At 42.2% G+C, this 16,660-nt stretch overlaps 1 protein-coding gene across 1 annotated transcript; it reads left to right on the forward strand.

Annotated features, from left to right (window-relative positions):
- Positions 1 to 3,315: 3,315 nt before the first annotated feature.
- Positions 3,316 to 16,637, forward strand: pyroxd2 (pyridine nucleotide-disulphide oxidoreductase domain 2). The gene is made up of 16 exons (XM_080781652.1): positions 3,316 to 3,439; positions 4,126 to 4,145; positions 4,307 to 4,400; positions 5,373 to 5,446; positions 5,565 to 5,720; positions 7,230 to 7,386; positions 7,995 to 8,056; positions 8,149 to 8,246; positions 10,154 to 10,295; positions 11,434 to 11,568; positions 12,035 to 12,107; positions 12,534 to 12,687; positions 12,772 to 12,923; positions 13,751 to 13,857; positions 14,327 to 14,447; positions 15,328 to 16,637. The coding sequence occupies exons 1-16, from the start codon at positions 3,319 to 3,321 to the stop codon at positions 15,396 to 15,398; spliced, it is 1,737 nt and encodes a 578-aa protein (XP_080637778.1). The 5' UTR covers positions 3,316 to 3,318; the 3' UTR covers positions 15,399 to 16,637.
- Positions 16,638 to 16,660: the final 23 nt, after the last annotated feature.

Here is a 16,660-nt window from a genome sequence, read left to right on the forward strand (position 1 = left end):
TGCAAAAGGTGCCAAGAGGAGGGAGTGTTATTGCAATTTCTGTCATTTATTGATCTACCATTTCTTGAATGTATGCATATATCACAAGTTGTCATTTGCCTGACGTCCTTTCAGGGGGCACACCCCCCACCTGTATACACAATACAGCAATTAAATTCAGTTGAATTAAACTCAAAGAAGCTTTATTAGCACGAGAAAACATACATTTACATTGTCAAAGCAAGGGTCAAAATATAAAAACTGTTGAAAATGGAGAAAATATATACAGTTGGAGGGGGTACAAACAGTGTGTACACAGAGCTACACATTGCCACACCTATTGTTTCTTGTCCATGGGACCCCTGGGTGCCTGGCTTGGGAGAGAGGTATAAAGACACATGAAAACATGAGACTTGTTGGGATAGGATACCAGGCTGGGAGAGATGCTAGTCAGTTTTTCTTGTGCCAGTAGGCGCCCACGGGTCGGAGCATTCTCATGCTTCTATTACAGACTCTGAAAGATGCGGTTCGTTTGTTGCTGTTTTTCTGCATAGGTAGTCTTTTACGGTTAAAAAATCTTCAAAAAGGCCCAAAAATGCCATATCTTGAGCGTCATAGATGCTTTGACCAACTTTGACCAACTTTTGATGAATTTGGACAAACCAGGGTTCCGCCAACCAGGGTACCTCCACTTGTGACTGAGGTGGTGAAGGAGATCCATTCTCCTGGGCTTGTTGAGATGCTTGGCGTTCCAACTCATCTAGTTGTAGTATCTGTCGTATCTCTAGTAAAGCCTCGTACCATTCGTCTGAATGTGTTGATTCTGGCCTCACCTTGCTGGATTCAGGTGTGATGATGCATCTAGCAACAGTGTCCCTGATTCTTTCCTTCACTACATTCCAGGTTTTCTTCTTCTTTTTAGGAGTTCCCTCTGAGGTGCTGAAGGTCCCTGCATCTTCAGCAGCATGAGGTCCATCCTGTGACTGAGGTGACGATGATAGAGTTGGAGCAGGTTCATCCTCAGGCCCAGGTTCAAGCTGGGCCTGAGGTGGTGTGCTGATGAGGTTTGAATCATCTTCTGAAGTGAAGGTCCCTGCATCTCCAGCCCAGGGTTCATCCACCATTCTGGGCAGAGACTTGGGGCATGTTGTTCTCTTCTTGAACACCCCATTCTTCTCTCCTTCCATTTTCAGGACCTTTTTGTTGTTCTTTGTTGTCGCCGTCATCTCGTTCATCTCTTCTTGCGTGAGGAGACTTTCAATCAGTTTGTCTTTTCCATCAGCACCCTCTTCCCAATGGTCTGTTTGAACTACTGCTGGCTTTCCCTCACTGGATTCAGGTGTGATGATGATGCTGATGGCGGTGGACGATGGATGCTCAGTAGCATGAACTAATGCTACAACCTGGATGGATGATTCAGTTGTGATGATGTTGGTGGCAGTGGATGGCTGCTCAGTATCAGATGGTGGTGGAGTGCAGATTTTGCTGAAGCCATCTTCAGCAAAAGGTTCATCCTGGGCTTGAGGTGATTGCATTGGAGCGCTGATGATGAGTGAAGAACCGCTTGTACTCTTTGATGCTCCAAAGAAACTCTTCTTCTCCTTCCTGCTGTTCACTTTGTAGTCACAGGACCCATGGGTGTCTGTGCTGATGTCCTCCACTCTGGAGAAACGCAGTAGCGTTACTGGATCGCCAGGATCGGGGCTGTTCTGCACTTTGAACAAACGTTTTTTCAGCCTTCTTAGGAATCCCCTTGTTTCTCCTGTCCCCCCATCTTCACTGGAACCAGGAGAAGGATGATCTGTGCTGTTCTCCAACTTGTACGATTTTGATTTGATCATCGATCTGTTCACTTGGTAGCCTGCTGTCGTTCTTCTGCCCTCCTCCACCTCACTGGAACCATGGGTGTCTGTGCTGATGATGTCCTCCACTCTGGAGAAACGCAGTAGCGTTACTGGATCGGGGCTGTTCTGCACTTTGAACAAACGTTTTTTCACCCGTCTCAGGAACCCTGCTGTTTCTCCTGTCTCCCCTTCTTCACTGGAACCAGAAGGATAATCTCTGCTGTTCTCCAACTTGTGGGATTTTGATTTGATCATTCTGCTCACTTTGTAGGTTAGGTTACGGTGCTAGTGTAAAACTCTAACATACAGCTGCTGATTTCACAATGAGTTATGGTATCCTGTCACTTGCCTTTTTAAGTGAATCAAAATCAACAAAAACTAAGTGGAAACCATGGTAACATCGAACTCCATCAACAAGACACGTCACGTTTAAAAAACTGCATGGCAGTTTAACGTGACGTGTCTTGTTGACAAACCATGGCAACGCGGCGCCTCACAGCGTGACGTGTCTTGTTGACAAACCATGGCAACGCGGCGCCTCACAGCGTGACGTGTCTTGTTGACAAACCATGGCAACGCGGCGCCTCACAGCGTGACGTGTCTTGTTGACAAACCATGGCAACGCGGCGCCTCACAGCGTGACGTGTCTTGTTGACAAACCATGGCAACGCGAACGCGGCGCCTCACAGCGTGACGTGTCTTGTTGACAAACCATGGCAACGCGGCGCCTCACAGCGTGACGTGTCTTGTTGACAAACCATGGCAACGCGGCGCCTCAGGGCTACGTCACGGTCAAGTTGAGATCGCCCACCCACGACTTGTGCTAAAACCTTTTTTACAGTGTGAACGGGGCGTGTGGAAACAGCCTGACTGGCCCAACTTAAATAACGCGCTGCGGCGCTACCATGGTTATAACGCGCAGCTCCACCAATCAGAAACGATAGTGTTAAGACTAGGTTCGCTGCGCATGTGCGTTCACGGTTCACCACTTTCTCTTCGCCAGATGACTGTGGGTCTGTGGGAACGAGGCTAGGAGTAGGTAGGCGGATGCTAATTTGAGTTGAGGTTCACAGCCTACATTATTTAACCACTTCAGCCCTATACTGTGGCCATTTGAAAATAGATGCGACGCTTTATGAGCTTATATTTGTAGTCAGATCGGCTATTTTTGAAATGGGACATTCTGTACAACGAGTAGGCTATACTTTTACTTTTGGTATAGGCTTAAGTACATTTCGATGCCAATACTTTTGTACTTTTACGCAAGTACATTTTGAAGGCCTATTATTTCTATATTGCCGGCGTATACTTTTACACTCAAGTAAATGTGAGAACTTTTTTCCACCACTGAGTAAAAGTATATTGAATGATATCTGTGTTAATGTTAATGTCTTGTTATCGTTCAAAAACGGACGATAGATCAGCTTGACCCCCGCTGAACCCGGCCTGGGAGTAAGAAAGTGGGAGGGGTTTTGTTCTCGTCAAAGTTTTTGCTATGGCTGCGGCGATCTGTAAGGGACGAGGTCGACGGACTGCTCTAACTCTGGTGACATCAGTGACGAGAGCCTGCCACTCTGCGATCAAAGCACAATACGATGCACTGATCATCGGAGGAGGTAGGTCAGTGAAAATGGAAAGAAAAGCAGCCTAAAACGCTAACAGGAGTAGTCTACTATAATGTACTATATTTTCCGTTTGTATTGTAACTATCACGGCTACAATTGTGATGGCTGGTGAATAGCCTATAGTGACTTTGCATCATCTTTGCCTGAAATCACTGAATGACTGTTGATGTTTGAATGGGCTATAATATCAATATAATATGTAGTTGTAGTCTGCAGTATATGTTGTCCGTAATCCGTTATGACTCTGAGTCAACTTTGGACTCCCCGACCTTACAGCAGGCTATAAAAGTCACCAGCTTGCTTGCACAAAGCAAGCTGACCTGTCCTGTCCTACAGACCTTCCATAATATAGCCTAATACATTATTAATCATTGATTAGATTGCTTTGTCCATAGCCATTGGAGAATATACGGTAGGTACATCTGTAGTTTGCCAATTAATATACTCATATTATACATTTCCCTCCTAAACGGACTTTAACCTCGATGTTACAGTAATATTACACATGTCAGTAACAAATAATAAGTAGTCTCTCAAGACAGAGTAGACTCACGTTAACTCAAATTTCGAGGAACAACAGTCAAATTTCGAGGAACAACAGGGTCGCTGTTTTCCCGAATATTTGACGATGGGATTTTCAGATTGAACAATAATTAACAATTATCTTTAAATTCCAGGTCACAATGGACTGGTGGCAGTGAGTAATGACATCTGTTTATATTCCAACAATATCCCAACATATCTGTGAACTCCTTTCCTTTCTATAATATGCATGGCTGTGTGTGTGTGTGTGTGTGTGTGTGTGTGTGTGTGTGTGTGTGTGTGCGCGCGTGCGCGCGCGCATTTGTTGGTTTGCAGGCTGCCTATCTCCAAATGGGAGGTTTGGAAACAGCAGTGTTGGAGCGCAGACATGTGCTGGGAGGTGCAGCTGTGACAGAAGAGATCTTTCCAGGTATGATGATTTCCTGTTGTTGGGGCTCATCATGTGGTTCAACCAGGGTCTGGATGATGAAGTAACATTTCAATAGGTTTTAAGCTCTACACGCATCAACCATTTTGGAAATAACTTGGGCCCTTTCCCAACTTTCCTTCACAGGTCTTACCAATAGGCTACTTATTAACGCTTTGTTACATTTAGTGTACAGTCTCGCGTAGCTGCAGACAACTATTCCACAATTTCCGAATGACGAAAGCATTTGAAAATTGCAGGAGGCAACCGTCTATATGGCCACGCAAGACTATTTAGTGTAGCACAGTGGTTCTCAAACTTTTCTAACTTCAAGGACATAACTCTGAGAGTGTACAAATGGAACCAAAAGTTACTGTACACACTCTGCTCACCTATGTCCCATACAGTAGGTCCCATAGGGCAGGCTACGGGCGCATATCAAGGACCCACTCAAGGACATGTTTTGAGACCCACTGTCTGGTGTAGCAGAGTGTTTCCAGTGAAGGAAGTAGGGAAGGGGCCTTAAATAGGAAGAGTTATTCTGTGTGCATAGAGCCTGGTACAGCACACAGCCACACACACAAGATCACTTCTTTTGGTCTCATGATCCATTCTCAGTGTATTGAGAAATGATCATGCGGCCAAAATGGCAGAGGTGATTACACTTTTTTAATCTATTTAGACAAGTGGTGTGTGAGTGTGTTCCTTTTAAAAATACACAGTAGTGAGTGGATACATTTACCATTATTCCTTATATAAATAAAACATCGCATGGATGCACCTGGGACGTATCCTCAGTGATGTACCCCAAGGTCATCGGGGTTTCGGGTCTTTCGAACAGCATACCCCTCCTTCTCTCACCAGGCCCAGGACCTGGGCAGTGTGTTGTCTTGTACTTGACTTGGTGGTGGATATGGTAAAAATCATACATAACTTTTAAGCAAAAATGAATTATATTAAATGTCCTATATGCAGGTTTCCACTTCTCCAGATGTTCATATTTGCTCAGTTTATTGAGACCCCACATCTACGCAGACTTAGAGCTCAAGGTAAATGTGTCCAAAGTGTTATATTTTTAATTCATACATTTGCATCAAATCAAAAAGCTGTGTACAATATACAATAATGTTGCCTTTGGATTTGCCTTTATTTATTTGGGTGCTTTAGAAACATGGACTCAAGGTGTACACGAGGAACCCCCATGCTTTCACCCCCATGTTGGAGGAGGGGGTGGGAGGCGCTCCACCCAGGTCTCTCACCCTGGGTGCAGACCTGGCCATGAACCAGAGGGAGATTGGCAAGTTCTCACAGAAGGATGCTGAGGTACAGTGTGCATAATCATTGGTCACTTTTAGTATAGCCTACCTGAAAGACATTTTGGCCGTACTGAAGGAAATGTATACCTAGTAGTAGTCCACTGATGGTCCTACTCGGAGATCACTCCTAGGTCATTCATCGATGCACTGCTACAGTAGCCTACACTGCAATTTACAATTTAGGAATTTACAATTTAGGCATTTAGCAGAAGCTCTTAATCCAGAGCGACTTACATTAAGCAAGAACAAAAAGCATGGCAATACATCACATACAAAAAAAGTAGTTATCATGAATCAAACATAAGCTAAGAACGTAACAGTGGAATATCTATAATGAAACTATGCATATATACTTTATAGTGCTATGTCTACATAAAATGCTATTATAGTGCTATGTCTACATAAAATGCTATAAGTCTACATAAAATGCTATCTAAGTTACATAAGTTGAGCCTTCGCATATGCCTGTAAGGTCGTCGGGGCTAGGGCAAGTGCTACGGGCCATGATGGAGTCGGGTTTTCAGACTACGTGGAAGATTGGGAGTGAGGCTGCTGTTCTGATTGTAATGGGAAGTGCATTCCATAGTTTTGGAGCCAGAAGGGAGAAGAGTTTGGGAGCATTGTCCCGGCGTTTTTAGCGTTTTTGAGTTGGCTGTGTGCGCAGGAGTGTTTGTACTAGGGTTCGATCTGACTTGCAAGATATGGGGGAGCCATACCTTTGGTTGCTTTGAATGCCAGCATCAGAGTTTTGTATTCTGTGTGGGCAGCGACCGGGAGCCAATGGAGGGGGGAGACATGTGAGAATTTTGGCTGGTTGAAGACCAAGCGAGCTGCATGTGCACTGCAGTGTGATGTTGTACACTGGTGCCCTCAAGTGGCTGACTTGAACTGCTATTCGAACTAGAAACTAATGACAATTACAGTCAATTTAAATGTACTATAATTGGTATTTTTGGTTAAACATATATACACCTATATACAGGTTTAATGTTTGTTTTTAGTTCAATGTTTGTTTTAAAAACGCCATTGACAATGATGGGAAAATGTACGTCATCTTGTCCCTAACACAAACATTAAATGCCATTAACAATGAAGAGAATTTGTGTTGAGTTTGTGTTGGCACCGTTTGTTTTACATCACCATTACATCAATGGTTTTACATCAACATGAGTTAGACTTTAATATATTAGCGCCCCTCACTTCACACGTGTGTGATTTTTAAAGCTCTATACTCAGACATAATTGCCATAAAGTGTTTGTTCAGTAGGGTCTCCCCATGTCTCTCCAGCTCTTTTAATAATTCAGAATTACACTGGTTGGGTGTACATGTACATGGGTAGCCAATTTCATCCAATCAGGACAGAGTGCATTTATCAGCTTCAATTTTAGTCTTCCAGTTCAACTCGCTTCAGCGAGAATCTTTCCTCTCCATCAATATCTTAGCCTGTCTTCTTTTCTCTCACACAAAGGTGTGTCACCCCAACCGATACACTAATGATCTTTGACCTCTACGCAGGCATTTCCGAGATTTGTTTCATACCTGGATAAACTAGCAGGGGCCATCCACCCTCTCCTGGATGCCCCTCCTGTCGATATCCCAGGGATCATCAACACAGGACCACTGAGGAAGAGGCTGGCCGCAGCCAAGACTCTGATGCCTGTGGTTAAATGTGGTATGTTGACTCTGATTGACTATATGCAGACAGTGGCCATGTTGCCATTGGAGTTTGGAAGCACTCTTTTTCAGTAAAGCATCATCCTGCTGCCTCCTGCATTATGTGCAAATTCAAAACGGGTGGTACGCAGGGCTGTTGAGTGTTATCAAACGAGCACTTCCAAACTCAACCACTTAGAAAATATTTCGATGACGTCCCACTGTTGCACAACATCAATGTTGCGCAACAGGCACTCCCAGGCTGTGGAGCGATTAGTAGTCATTTAAATAAGTAAATAAATAAATAATGATATGAGAAGAAGAAAAACAGATCGATTCTACAAATGCCTTTAAATCCTGACAGTTTTCTGAAAACCCATGTTTCTATGTCAGTGGTTATCAAACTATTTCATGTCAAGGACCACAGAAATGATATGTATGGTAATCGGCCGCCGACCCCCATGTGAAAAAATGTTGTTTCAGCGACCCCCCCCATGTTTGTTTGACATATATAGGGCCATCACCCAGATAGTTGCATTCAGTCCACTACAGATGGAACATGTATTTACCGTAATAATTGAACTGTTCATTTAACTCTAAATAACTACCGGTATATCTTATTGACAGGTCTGAAACTGGGAAAGAGTATTCCTGACTTCTATGAGATTGTGACTGCACCAGCAATGAAGGTTTGCTATTCCTGACATTATGATTTAGCTTTGATTAAAACTTCATAACGATTGCTTCAAGACCACTGAGCCTGCCTGACCTACATCTTCAGATCCTGAATCGCTGGTTTGAGTCCGAACCACTCATCGCAACATTGGCTACTGATGCTGTCATAGGAGCTATGACCAGTCCTAACAATCCTGGTAGTGGGTAAGACAAACATCAAGCATACAGTACACACACACGCATGCAGCCGCACTCGCTCACGCACGCACGCACACACACACACACACACACACACACACACACACGCACACACACACACACACACACACACACACACACACACACACACACACACACACACACACACACACACACACACACACACACACACACACACACACACACACACACTAGGCATGTGAATCTCGTCTCATCTCACGATTCGATACGCATCTCGATGCACTGCCAGCGATACGATACATTAGAGATACATGGAATCCCCTGGCGATACGATGCGATACGATTCTCCCTCTTCCCGATGCGATGCGATGCGATAACCATTTAGTTCAAATCAATGCGATACGATGCGATTCACCCCTCTACCGATACGATTTGATGGCGATTCATCACAATAGAAAGGATTTATATTAAAGCTCTATTAATTTCCCAAAACATGTAAAAATGCATTACATTTAAATTCAAAGCAATTTATTGTTTTACTGTAGGTTAGTATTATAGCTCTGCATCTCAAACAACCCAACTTATAGAATTCTGTAAGTAAACAAAGGGTCTGCTCTCTGCTGGTTATTGTGGAATTGTTAGATTACTAATAATCATAGGCTATAGTATAATTATTATATCTCAAAGGTCAATTTGAGGTTTTGAGTATAGAGGTTTCAAGAGATTAAAATGTAATAGCCTATCGTTCATCAATTAATGTTACCAACATATAAATAGAAAAGAAACAAATAAACAAAACAAAAATTACAGGTCACACTTGTAGTGCTGTCAAACAAGTCTATGTCTAGTTTAATCTGCAACAGTTTTATAATATAATTGCCTATATGGGGGTCCCTACTTGATCTCTCACTCTCAGCTAAGTGGTCCTTGGCTTGACCTGAAAAACATTGAAGACCCTGGCCTGCATGTATTATTAACGTTATAAATACATAGCAGATGTACAAGCTCACAACGCGTCTCATCCACGCCCCGCTGTGAGCTTGTGGATCTGCAATTGTAGGCGTGCGACACCGTCTTGCTGCAGAATATAAATAAGGCTTCTATCCCAGAGAACAGCAGGGGAAAGCTGGACAGTGGAAAGTTGCTGTGGCGTTGTTGTTGTTGTACACGTGTGTGCAGACTGCAGAAGCTTTCTTTAATTACAAATTGATAATGATCGCGACGCAGATTTGCGTCGGATAATCAGCAAGCACAGCTGTGGAGTGTGGCTCATTACCAGCAGTCCAGCACGCAGCGCTACAGTGAAAAGTCAACTGATCGACGGACAAAGCTACTCGGACACTCGGACAGCTATTTTATAAAGCTAAAGAGTAAAGGTGGTGCTTCTTGTTTAATGCGTGGGGCTCACTTCTGTTAGTCGCGGGTGCTATTATAGTCTGAGTCTGTCTGTTCTCAACGTGTCTCCTCTGCGGGAAGCACCCTCTGCACCGTCGTACGTCTGTTCACTGACTGGGCACGTTCGGAAATACCACACCGGAGCACACTCTCCTATTAGTTTGCATTGCACAGTGGGCTCAGTGCGCTATTTCCGAACGCGCCCTGTGTCTGCGCTGCGACTCGCGAGAGACCTTTTTTTTTCTTCCTTTCTGATGGTACGTTGAATGCGCCTCGGAAACACAGGATAGGGTGAAATTTACCATGAAAAAACAGTGCAACCACGGATTTTACCGATACAAGCACTCCGCGAACGATCCATCGAGATTTCACCCGTCAATTCTACCGACACACAGTGAATGAACCGATTCACTCGCATCGCGCACGTCATAATCGATGTATCGATACGTATCGATTATTTTCCACATGCCTAACACACACACACCATGTGATCTGTTCAAATCATCAGTTTTAAGTGTAATGTTCTTGACTTGAAGGTATGTTCTTCTGCACCATGTGATGGGGGAGCTGGAGAAGGAGCAAGGGTCATGGGGTTATGTGGAGGGGGGCATGGGAGGTGTGTCGAAGGCTATTGCCAGCTCTGCGCGCTCCCATGGTGCGCACATCTTCACTGAACAGGTGAGGTGATTCTGTCTCCATTTCTAGACGTCCATTGCTGCTTTCATTTATTGGTGTTCATGATGATGTCTTTATGGCTCCACCGACAGCTGTTGTCCAACCATACGTCCCAGTATCATGAACACGTTATCTCAGGAATGTCTTTCTTCAAATCTGGCACAAACGTCCACTTGGACTCAAGAATGAACTGAATGGAATTTGGTGGTCAGGGTCACCGTGAACTCACAAAACACATTATTAGTATTTCAACATAACTGTCTAATAGGGTAAAATCATAGTAGCGACATTTTATGTCCAAAATAACATCATAAGGTTATGTACAAACAGTTTTTGGACAATGGGACAATTAAATACCTTTAATTGGCTTAGCTGACATTGAGCTTCAGGTGAAGGTTATTGCACCATGTTTTAAAGCTCCATCTAGCTCAGGGTTCCCCAATAGGGCTAATGAAAGTTACAGGTATGGTGTGTGTGATATGAAGTGTGAGATTACCATAATGACAGTAATCCTTAATCATATTCAAGGGCTTTTGGCACTTGTAGAGAGTGTACAAGTGGAGAGTGTACAAATGGAACCAATTGGACCATAACAGGTCCGGTTCCATTTGTACTCAATCAGAGTTAAGTTGACATTGATTTTACAATATCAAAATAAATAAATTAAAGTTATAATAAATTGAGGTCCCAGATATAAATTAAATGGGGGTCAGTAGCCTATGCATGTCAAACTGGGCATAATTCAAATAAAAATGAGAATCAAACTGCTAGAGCCCCTCCATATCATTTCAAATGGGGTCTTGCCCTGAAAATGAATTCATTTTACACTCTCAAGAGTTAAAGATCTACAAGGGCCCATTTGGTTACCAACTCTCCATCATTTAGCTGGGGACCACCTGGAACCCCCTCAAATTAATTAATTAATTGGGGAACCCTGATCTAGCTCCATCAGTCCTCAGTAAATTATAGCGTCCAAGTGAAGACGGCATGTTTATCACTGGACTCTACATGTCAATATGGTGATGACTCATATTTACAATACACACAATTAATTCTAAGTGAACCATTATGTACAGCAGCGAATTGGGTGTATTTTATCCAATAGCAATGTGGTCTTTTGTGTTCTACATCCATTCTTCAGGAGGTGGAGCAGGTGCTGGTTGGCTCAGACGGTGCTGCTAAGGGCGTGGTGATGAAAGATGGCACGGAGATTCACAGTAAAGTGGTTCTGTCCAACGCTACACCATATGTCACCTTTAAGAAGCTTGCGCCACAGGTAGAAAAGTGTACAATGCGCTAATGAATGATTAATAATTATGCTTTATTTATATAGCAATCTTTACATGTGAAATGCTTGACTATATTTTAGTTCAAGTTTCCTTTGTTGTCTTTAATATCTGTACATCAGGGATGCATAGCAGAATGAAATTTGGTTATGCTTAAAACACAGTTTAAAATAGATTTAAGAAACAAAAAAAAGGATTACGAACATTATGGCCCATAAACTGACCGGGATGTATCATGTATTAGACATGTAACCCCTGACCTATACGATAAACACATTATAGCACACATATTGGGCATATGTATTTTTGAATGCAACTTTAATCAGAGATGCATCTTTGTGTTTATATTGACAATATATAATAAATATATAATGCATTTTGACAAAAAGGAGGCCAACACTGTAATGTGAACTGATAGGTGTTTAATGTGTTTTGTAATCATTTTGGTCATTGTAGGGTTCCCTGTCTGCTGATTTCATCAGAGCTGTTGATCAGATTGATTACACCTCTCCTGTCACCAAGATCAATGGTAAACAGTCCATTTCCCTTAACCCCACTGTGTCTGTTAAATCAGGGGTCTTCAACATTTTTCAAGCCAAGGACCCCCTAGCTGAGAGAGAGAGATGAAACGGGACCCCCTACAACTACATATTGTATAAAATTGTGTCGCAGATCTTTAAAAAATCATAGATTTCATAGACCTGTTTGACAGCAACAGACACTTAAACCCTCAATACTTTGACCGTTGGCTCTGTACTCCTCGACCAAACCGAAAATAGAGATGTAGATCTGCTATTTGTAGATCTACTATTCCTATTACACAAATATTTGGAAACACCCCTGTAGTAACTCTTTATTGTTTTTGCTATGGTCAGAATCGCTATGGCAAAAGAAATGCTATGGCAAAAACAATAAATACATACAGTATAAATAAGTAATCCTAATGCAAACACAGTGGCTGTGGACAAGCTTCCCAACTTTCTATCATCTCCCACTCCTGACGGGAAGCCTGGCCCTCATCATCAGTGCTCCATCCACCTGAACTGTGAGAATGTGGAGGTCCTGGAGACGGCATACACCGACGCTGTAAATGGACGCCCCTCAGCAAGGTACACACGCACGCACGCACACACGCACGAATGCACGCACGCACGCACCACTCAGCCTCAACTCCATTATGTTCTATTTTTTAGGCCCATGCTTGAGATGACCATCCCCTCTGTATTGGATCCTACTTTGGCTCCCCCTGGTTGTCATGTAGTGTCACTGTTCACCCAGTACACCCCATACCGTGTGGAAGGCAGGGAGTGGACGGACCAGGACCGGGAGGCTTATGCTGACGTTGGTGAGACACAGAAAATAGACAGAGCTTAACCACACAGTCAAACAGCAATGATTTCACTGCACTGCTGTGTTATCATTTAGTTTGATTGATTGATTACTTTAATAACAGTTTGCAAAAGAAAAAAAGCACAAAAAGTACAGTTTAAATCCTTTTAGCATTGTGTTTGTACTTTGTATTAAACTTTAATACAAACACAATGCTAAAAGGATTGAGCCAAAGACCCCTTTGGGGTCCCGTGTATTAAATTAATTGAAACATTTAATGACAGACAAATATACTGTATAAGCGAGTAGTAATCAAAAATAAAAACATGTACAGTAAACAGTTTTGGAGAGATGATCCCTGAATTTTGTTGAAGCAAGCATGCTAAGCTAAATCAGGGAACGATAACAAAACCCCCATAGGGATACATAAGCAATATGTTGACATGACTTAAATCAGACATTGACATTTGAACAGCCTATGCCAGGCTCTGATCAAAAGGTGGAGGCTGGGGTGGAGGAGGCGCTAAGCTCAGTGGATGCGAGGCGGCAGCAAGACAAGCAGGGGTGAAGTGAATGCAAGCCGTATTTAAGGGGACCGCTATGCTTGCGCGTAAATTCTGATTGGAGTATGAATGTGTGACGTAATGATCAGCTGAGATGTGAATGAAAATAGGAATGACTGACTGAAGCCGACTACAGCTTTAGGCATGCGACTCACGTGTCCCTGTATAAACGCTGTGCTTCATCATCTGTGTTAGTATAGGAAACATGGTTTTAAAATGTTGTTCTCATTGGTCATTGTCATAATGAACATTGCATGTTTTTGTGTGTCTGTCTCTTTAGCGTTTGACTGGGTGGAACAGTACGCTCCTGGTTTCAAAGCGTCTGTTGTAGGCAGGGACATCCTGGCTCCCCCTGATCTGGAGAGAATCTTTGGCCTTACAGGAGGGGTATGTATTCACGGTGACACTGAGCAGGGATTTAAAGGTTGGTGTGCACTGTGCAGCTGATTTGCCTACCATCACACCCTACTATTGTCTGAAAAAGGAAGTCATTTATATCCTGGACCTGGATCTTCCTTCTTTTGCATTTCACATAGCAGTAACATCAGGGCTGTTAAAGCTGTTAATGGTTACAGACTCGTTTTACTACAACACATCGTCAATCACAATCAATGTTCTTATCCGCTATGCAAAGTCACTCAACCGGTTGATGTACGGTCTGAGCTACTGCTTATTGCTCAGATCTTTATGACACACATTTATACAACAGCTGGAGTAACTGTCTTGAATAACTTCAAGACAGCTTATTAACCACAGAGAAAGGAATACAAGAAAAGGAAATATGTAAGCATTACCTAAACATAAATGTTGATGTATGTTTTCTTCTTTTCTTTTCTTTCTTTTTATATCTTTACAGAATATCTTTCATGGATCAATGTCATTGGACCAGCTTTACCTTGCACGACCTTTGCCTTCTTTGTCAGATTATCGTTCACCAATTAAAGGTTTATACCTCTGTGGGAGTGGCAGTCATCCAGGTTTGTCTTAAATATTTTTAAACAGCCCCATGTTTCATATAGTGGAGCTCTGGGTTGGTCACACTCATATGTACCTGGTGGGATATGGCTGAGGAAAGACATAGCTCAGTGTTTGTTTAATGATCTCTTAACCCATTCTGACCTGAGATCAGATTCATACGAGGTTTCCACGGGACACACACTGGTCTGATTAACCCATTCTGACCCGAGATCAGATTCTAAAAATGTCAGTCGCTCTTCGATTTTTCAAAAATAGCAGACCTACAAGCTCATAGCGCGCCACTCGGTGGCGCGCTATGAGCTTGTAGATCTGCTATTTTTCAATAGCTAAAGCATAACATGATGCCAACACCAAAATGGGTGCCCGGTCAGAATGGGTTAACTAAAAAGTAACTATAAGTACATGTACTTAACCCATTTTGGACTGAGGCCAATTCTAAAAACGGCTTCTAAATCCTGACCTAAGTTTGCTGAAAAACTTCAAATATTTATATAGCAGCATCAAAAAATGTACATTTTTGAATACTGTACATACTGTAGATATTGTAGATCAGTTTCAAAAGATTTTTATACATTTGAAAACTTTTGGTACTTAATATGATAATTTTGTACTTTTACTCAAGTCAAATTTTAATTCCTTTTACTTCATATACCTTTCTACATTGCAATATTGATACTTAACCCATTCTGACCTGAGATCAGACAGTTTTCTGAAAAAGCTATGTTTCTGTCAGTCGATTTAAAAAGAAATAGCAGACCTACAAGTGGCACGCTATGAGCTTGTAGATCTGCTATTTTTCAATAGCTAAAACACCAATGCTTCCCGCCCTAAAATGGGTTAAGTAAATAATGCCAGTACGTGTTCCACCCCTGCTCTTAGGTGGTGGAGTGATGGGCTCCTCGGGCTGGAACGCTGCCCTCACTGCCATAGCTGACCTGAAACGACGATGAGACCTCATCACACATCATCATCATCACATCACCTCCACCTGCCGTTTGTGGACAACAACATGTCCGTACACGGACAAATGTCTCCGTGGCGAGACTTGTCCTTGTCCGTGCATGGCAACTTCTAGATTTTGTTTTTACATAACATTATAATGTTCTTATTTTGATCACCAGACCGCATTACTGAATGTCAGTCTCCAGGTTTTCTTCTGAATATGCATATTTGAATATACAATTTAGGCATTTAGCAGACGCTCTTAATCCAGAGGGCCTTGACTTACATTAAGCAAGAACAAAAAGCATGGCAATCACATACATAAAAAAGTAGTTATCAAGATTCAAGAATCATACGTAAGCTAAGAACGTAACAGTGGAATATCTATATAATGAAACTATGCATGTATACTTTATAGTGCTATGTCTACATAAACTACTATGACACTATGGCACATTAGGAGTCCACTAGTCTAGTACAGTGGTTTGACTGGTTTCTCAAACTTCTTTTATTTTCAAGGACCACCATAACTCTTGAGAGTGTACAAAATGGAACCAATGTACACTCTCAGAGTTACAGTCCTGTAATGCTCATTCAGGGCTGCTAGGTCTTTATGTGTTTCTGATAATATTATTGTCCACTCATTTGTATGTCCATGGCAAAAATAGACTTTTTGACAAAAATGTCCACCACAAGCCAGCATGGCGATGACCCCTGTTGTGGACGTCAGCGGCAGGTGCACTGATTTAAACATTATGTGGAGGATTAAAATGTTTCTCTGACTGTCACAACAACCCTGATGGGTAAATGACTCTGTTTAAACTTTAAATAAACATCTGACAAGCGTGAAGAAAAAAAATCATTAACACTCCTGCTAGGCTTCAGAGAATTCCTCCGTCTAAAAACCTCATCCATGAAGCCAGTATTATCATTGATATAATACCATGACTGGTGGAATTACTGCTGCACTAAATCCTTGTGTGACCCCAGTTACAGTCATGGCTCATTGATATAAAACAATCTAACAAATATGTCATAACAAAGGGAATTAAGTTTAGAATAAAGCGTTTACTTTTAGAACTGATAATTGTCTTAATATTTGATACTTTTTATGAATGAATGAATTCAACATAACAAAAGATGATCTGAAACGAGACCAACAATGTACATATCACAGCATGATTATGGGAATGTTCCTTTGTAACTTTGTTCAACTATTTCTTTAATGATAAATAAAAACCAAAATGGAATCAGATCTTCATCTTCATAA

Source organism: Protomyctophum bolini, assembly GCF_963924005.1.
Source record: "Protomyctophum bolini genome assembly, chromosome: 14".
Lineage (NCBI taxonomy): Eukaryota > Metazoa > Chordata > Actinopteri > Myctophiformes > Myctophidae > Protomyctophum > Protomyctophum bolini.